We start from the raw sequence: 6,957 nt of genomic DNA on the forward strand, positions 1-6,957 counted from the left end.
GTTACAAAACGCTGTTTTGGAGCAGGGGTTATGGAAGGGTACTCAGACCTAACCTACAAGGACGGAAAAGGCAAGGCCTCTGTTTGCAGAACCACTGCTGCTGGCCAGGTTCTCCCTGTAGCTGCTGCCTGTAACTCACTATTCAGGGCCTCTAACACACCTTACAGTAACCAGTAACCATCAACCAACAAATCAGGAATTTATATAGACAAAGCAAAAGATTCAAACTGACACAAAAAAAGAAGAAACATCACTTGGTCAAGATTTACTTCAAGGCCTGAAAACACTGACTAATCGAAAAGGGCCCTACTGCAATTTCTTATAATATATAAATACTTTATATATATAACTTAAAAAAATGTAGACACTATTAACTAACTCCTAAACCACATACTATAGGCTTTTCAAAAGCAATAGTTATTTAACAAAATGTAAGGTGACAATATCAAAGAATTTTCACACTTAATGAGGACACAATCAGTCACAAGCTACTCAAACACAAATCTTTTTTACACTTTCCATGTTTGTTTTTAACTTTGTTTCATAGAACCACTGATAATTGAGGCTTCTTTCAAGTACAGGATTTCTAACATTAAATTACATTTTCTAAGTATTTCTTTAAAGAAGAAATGAAAAAGACACATACTACATTGTTTGCCATAAATTCATACACCAAAAAGTCAAAACAATCCAACTGAATTTATTCCTGCTTCCCCCTTCTCCAACATTAGTTCTTCTAAATACTATATAAACAGTTTTGTTAAAATCAGTTCTCATTTATGCAGATTAGGGGAAAATGGTTTTATAATGAGTTATCTTTAAAATTATCTTCTAGATAGCACTCTTTAGCCTTAAATTACATTGTGCACACACAACTACAACAGTCTGCATTTGCTCAGGAACATATAGTCACATTAAAAACAAATAACTTTGTATTTCATAGTTTAGTTGGCTCTTAAATAGTTTTCCTGTTGGGGGGGGGGGCGGGGAACAAGTATTTTGTGTTGTTTAAGAAACTGGTATATATAAATGAAATGCTAGGTGTTCGTTTAAACTTTGAGGAAACCTACAGATGAACATTTGGGTATTTTTTCTAAAATGCAAGAGACATGCACTTAATCACTGTTCATATAGTGAAGCGATGGGACGGCAGATACAGACGCAGATGAAACTCTACATTTTGTAAATGTAAAGTTGGATATTCTAAATGGAAGAACTGACACTGACAACTGTTTACAGGAAACAAAGGTTAAGAAAAATGTTGAAGAATATCTACTCTTAAAAAGAGAGAAGTGTTATACAACACAAAAGTGAGAACTAGAGATTCGAAAAACACTCATTTTACTGTTTTAAAAGAAAAACAAAAAAATAATAGGGAGAGAGTCTAGACCAATTAGAACTGAGGCAGCTGTAACAAAAATGGAACACAGTACAATGATTTGAGCCCTTAAAGGAAATGACTAACTAAAATGAAATTTCACAAGTCTTCATGTCTATAATAATATATAAATGCACAAAATATCAAAAATACGAAGTCTGGATTTTTTCCCCTTAGGTTTGTAATCAACTGTCAAACCTCCGCTTAATATAGTTACTTTTATGAGCCTTCTGATTAGCAGAGCATGCTATACAGGTACATGCATGCTAGAATTTTACCATGAGAATTATAGTTCTCATCTCAAACTAGTGACTAGCCTGTTACCCATATTTATATATATTCCATTTCCATTATAAAACACTTAAGACCTTTCTAGTAGTACATTTTAATCAACATATTACATAAAAAAGAATCTTGATTTTTAAAATGAACCTTTTTAGTACTGTAACATGATGGGTTTAATTGAACAGTTGGAACATAATATGGTAACTACATTGTACTGTTTAATTCACAGCTGTAGGAAAATGTTTGATTTTTAAAATATAACCAAGATGAGACTGTAGAGTTATGAGCAGTAAAATATTAGAAAACAGTGAATGAATAAATAAGATGCTTTTCCTTTAGTGGCCATTCATTACTTTGCTTTTAGGAACCTCGAAGAAATTGTCTTCTTTGAGTTTCAAATGTTCTGGTAAATCTAGTCGTTTCTTAGCTTCCTCAATATCACCTTGAATTGCTGAAATAAGTGACTCTGTGGAGAGAATATACCAGGTAAAGATAACGAAAAACTGCTGCTGTGCTTTTTTACGACTCCTTTGTTCAGCTTCTCCTAAAATCTCATAGGCTGGCAGTGTTCCTGGCACAGGGTAGATGCCCAATAATGTTTGTTTCATCCTTTCTTCTAGACTTAAGTAAGTCAATAGTACACAAAAGATGTCCCTAATCTTCTTGCAATTATTTAGAGAAAGGCATTAGCAGAAAGGTACATGGCATATACTAAATGGAAGAAACAAATACTATCAATTCTCTTCAGTATTTACAGTTGTAAAAGAAACTCTACATTAGAACTGAAACTATCACACTACACTAAGATACTTGACATTTGTTTTAAATGTTCCGATTTACTGCTTCTTACACTTCAACTACCGCTAAGCATCCATTATTCATCACAGTATTAACTCTTACTTGTTCCTTAAAATATGAAAAGGAAATAAAGATTTCATTAACTTCATACTGTTGGAGAGAAAGCCAGCCTGCTGGGTTTGAATCTAGGCTCCATCACTTACTATGCTACCCCAAGCAAATTACTTAACCTCTCTGCGCCAATTTCCTCATCTGCAAAATCGGCAAAATAATTCCTCATGTGGGTGTTGTGGGGATAAAGTGAGTTGATTCATGTAAGGCTCTTAAAGCAGTGCCTGGCATATTAAATGCTCAAATATTATCTGTCTGGCCATGATTACTATTAGGAGAAGCAGCAGAAGTAACTGCAGTAATATTTAAGAAGATCTAAATAAGAACTTACCTAAAGAATCAAAGTTCTTTTCTGGTCTGAGGTAGCCGACAATGGCCACGTTGAGAATTTCCCCATAGAAGTCCTCTTTGAAAGTATGCATGATATGAGTTTCCTACAGTCAAGAGATGTTAAAATTGAATTTATCTTTATCTTTATGGTGAGGTAATTTAAATGAAACAATCAACCCTCCTTAAAATTTTAAAGACAGGTTAAAATCTAAGTGCAGTATTTCCTGAATTCTTCCATTACTCCTGTTCTTGACCTTGTACCATTATAACTGAGTAAGGTAGATGCTATCCCACAAATCTGGTGTGATTTGCTGTTTTTAGAAAAAGCTAACATGCACCAAAGTAATTAAGGAGTCTTATCAAAGTGAAAAAACTGAGCAAATACAGCAGAGGGAATGAGCAAAGAAACTCTTCTTCAAAAGATACCAGTCCATTAAGCGAATTAAAAAAAAAAAAGGCAACACAGTGGAAGAAGACATTTGTCATACATAGTTCCAACAAAAGAATTGGATCCAGAATATATTAAGAACTTCTTTAAGTCAGTAAGACAGACAATCCAATTTTTTTAAAAGGGATAAAGACTTAAACAGGCACATAATGTACGTCTGTTATCAGCAAAGAAAAGGAAAAAGAAAAACTCTAAAAAGTATGAACCTCCTACCAATGGAAAACTGAGTTTCTCCTAACTATGGAAGGACCTCCAAGGCACTCCTTAACTGGCTCTACAGTAAGAGTTCTGTTATCTGAGTAGCTAATAAGGAAAAATTAGTCATGGGATAGCCTCCCCTCCCCTTCATTTCCTCTCTCATTCCAGAGAAAAATATTTTGCCTTCTTTCATCGATTATTTTCTTTATCTATTCCAACACACCCTAAATCCCGAAAAATAAGAGCAACACTGAGCACAATGTTAAGTAGTTCTGGGCCACTTCTATTGCTTATACCAGCACTTTTCTATAAACTCTTCAAAGAGGATGAAATTTAGATCAACTATAACCGTTTGTGCCACATACTTGAGCTGACCCAAAGATTCAGCCACATCTAGCAGATTAAGCACTTAAGCTGTGTAGGTCTTCTGTTCATAAGAACAGAAGAATTACGTATACCCTCAAAGGGGTTTAAAAAGAGGAAAAAAAGCATCACCTTGCAATTTTATCACAAAGCACCATCCATGGCGTAAGCAGTGCTACCTTAACAGGGTGACCAAATAATTAAAGAGTAAATGACCTACATTAACTGGTGAACTCAACTTTATTTCACTTTTATTTCTAATAAAGGTAAACACATGGGCAGTTATAAAAATTAATTATTGTAGTTTTGGTTTGTGATTCCACTTTCTATTTTCTCCATGATTTAAAAGATAAATGCATAAAAATTTATTAATCTATGTTATTGGGTACACAATGATGTAATTTGTGAGTTTTGGTATACTATTAAGTTCATATAAATTCAAAATAGATTTTTATAACTTTAGGATGTTAAATGCAGTCCCCATGGTAACCACAAAGAAAATATCTATAGAAAATACACAAAAGGAAATAAGGGATCAAAATGTGTCACTACAAAAAAAAGTCAACAAAAAAGGCAGTAATGGAGAACTGACAAAAAAGCTATAAAGCATACAAAAAACAAAACAGCAAAACATCAGAAGTCTCTCCTTATCAGTAATTACTTTAAATGTAAATGGATTAAACTCTCCAATCAAAAGGCAGAGATTAGCAGAATGGTTCAAAAACACAAGATCCAACTATACCCCCTTTATAAGAGACTCACTTTAGATCCAAAGACACAAATAATCTTGAAAGTGAAAAGGATGGAAAAGTTATTCCATTCAAATAGTAACTAAACTCTTCACTTTTAAACCTGTCAAGTAAATTCTCATATTTGGATTATGTTGTGATCACCACTGATGAGTTCTATCTGTGTATTACTCTAAATCATCATCCCATTCTCTGTTTACAGAGTGAAATACAATTCTTAATTCTTACCATGGACTTTTTTGTATTCTTGTAGTATGGGTTCCATCCTATGCTCACCACCATCTTATGGACGTCTCCACTTCCAACACTGGCCCAACCATAATATATGCCAGTGGATACATCAGTTGGAAGATTATCTACTACTTGTTCAGGAAAGTTAGCTAAACAACAGAAGAAAATACATTAAAATTTAGAGTTTCATATTCAATATTTAGAAATTTCACATGTAAGGCTAGCCTAAATCATTACCCTCAACAAGACTCCTAGGACTCTAACTACAATTATTAATCCCATCATTTCATACTCTGGCTAGGATTTCTTTCTCCTCTTCATACGGATTGGTTAGGGAAAAAGGTACCAGATTATATATGTATAAGTTACCAGGTTATAGTAAGTGTACCAAAAAACGTAAACTCTCACAGTAGAAGAAAACAGGTACATGAACAGCTAGGGTTTTTTTTAGCCCTGGTCCTTCTTAAGGAGGTTCAGCATCTCTTGAAAAGATTTCTATTTTCGAAATATACATGCCTAGGTCCCAAGCTCAAAGACTGCTTTAATAGGTCTAGGTGCACCCCTGGAATGTATTTTTAAGGAAAAATTAAGCATACCTTCAGGTCCTGACTACTAAAACTAATGCAGACCAAAAAAGATACCTAGTTCTCATTCAACTGCCTGTGTCATCATTTGGACACAACCTACTAACGTATTTAAAGAACGAAAACCTTACAGCTGGCTTGAGAATTTAGCCTATCTGGCCCACCTTACATTTCCTAAAGAGAAAGACGCGCGGCACGCTTGGCGGGTTTATCACGGCTGGATAGGGAGGCGGGAAACAGGGCTCCCGAAACTCAGCTCCGGCTTCCTGCCCTCACCACCCCCCAAGCCGGTGAGCTCAGAGCCACGGGCAAGGACGCGCTCCATTAGTCCGACCAAAGGTCCTCAGCCTCAACAAAGCGGGAGCGGGGAGGACGGAAACGTCACCTCTGCCCGTAGCCCCGCCACCCGGCCCGGAGCCCCCCGGCTGACGTCCCCGCTCTCAGGTGACCCGGCCCAGCGTGGGTGGGGGACTCCGCGCCCTCCCGCGCTCACCTGTAGGGATGCCCAGCTGCTTGGAGCCGCGACCGAAGCCCCGCACCACCTGGCCGCGGCAGAAGTACGGCAGGTGCCTCATGACGCCGTCCGCTCGGGGTGCGGGCTGCGGTCCAGTCCGCGCGTCCGGCGGAGCCGCCGTCGAGGCGGTGCCCGGACGCCCCGGACCAGCCGGGGGACACGGGCGAGAGCTCCGCAGGCCGGCCGGCCGGGCGAGCGCACGGGCGTACAACTGGCCGAACGGCGCGGACGACACGCCACGGCGAGACGCTCACGCCACTGACCGAACAGAAGGCGCCGGGCGACTCAGACGCCTGGGCTCCGGAACGCCCCCGACCGCGGAAGTGCGGCTGTGGGCGGGGAGCGGAGCGGGCGCGCGCCGGCTTGGAAGGGCCCCACAACCCACTGAGCGCCACAGGCCTACGCACTCTGCCCAGGCCGAGCGCCCCGACGCTCGTACGGCTTCCGTAGCCCCGCCCCCAACGTAGCCCCGCTCCCAACGTAGCCCCGCCCCCAGCCGTAGCCTGGGAGGTGTCGGTTCTCTTTTCTTTGGTATCTCTCACTTCCCGGGCGGTGGGAACCGAGGCGGCGACACGTTTTTCACCCTGGGGCCTGTGAAAGCACTGTCTTCATTCTCAGCCACTCCGAAGTGTTTCTTTCCCCTTTTTCCTTTTCATTATGATCCTGATGCCGAGGAGAGACGTTCTTTAGCTCCTTGACAACTGCTACGTTGCTTCTCATTCATCACTCATTGGCTTTTTAAAGATTTATTAAACCTCCAAAATTCCACCTCTTCATAGAAGCTTTTCACGACTAGCTACGGGAAGTGCACCTCCTCTCCCCCAGACCACTTGACCATGGTCTGAAGTTGTATCAGTATGTAAGCTCCAGGGGAGCGGGTCCTGGTCTGTAACGCTGCAATCCCAGTGACTAGTGGAAGGTTACAGTGATGCAATTTTTTGAGCAGGGAAGCGGCTGCCTACCCTCCC

At 39.8% G+C, this 6,957-nt stretch overlaps 1 protein-coding gene across 1 annotated transcript; it reads right to left on the bottom strand.

The window, feature by feature from the left end:
• Nucleotides 1–250: 250 nt before the first annotated feature.
• On the bottom strand, nt 251–6,435 carry RFK (riboflavin kinase). Its single transcript, XM_082401533.1, has 4 exons — nt 5,969–6,435; nt 4,889–5,040; nt 2,904–3,006; nt 251–2,129 (listed from the first exon to the last, which is right to left on the bottom strand). Exons 1-4 carry the CDS (start codon nt 6,048–6,050, stop codon nt 1,999–2,001), a joined length of 468 nt encoding a protein of 155 aa, XP_082257659.1. The 5' UTR covers nt 6,051–6,435; the 3' UTR covers nt 251–1,998.
• Nucleotides 6,436–6,957: the final 522 nt, after the last annotated feature.

This window comes from Balaenoptera borealis (assembly GCF_965194805.1).
Source record: "Balaenoptera borealis genome assembly, chromosome: 8".
In the NCBI taxonomy this organism is placed as follows: Eukaryota; Metazoa; Chordata; class Mammalia; order Artiodactyla; family Balaenopteridae; genus Balaenoptera; species Balaenoptera borealis.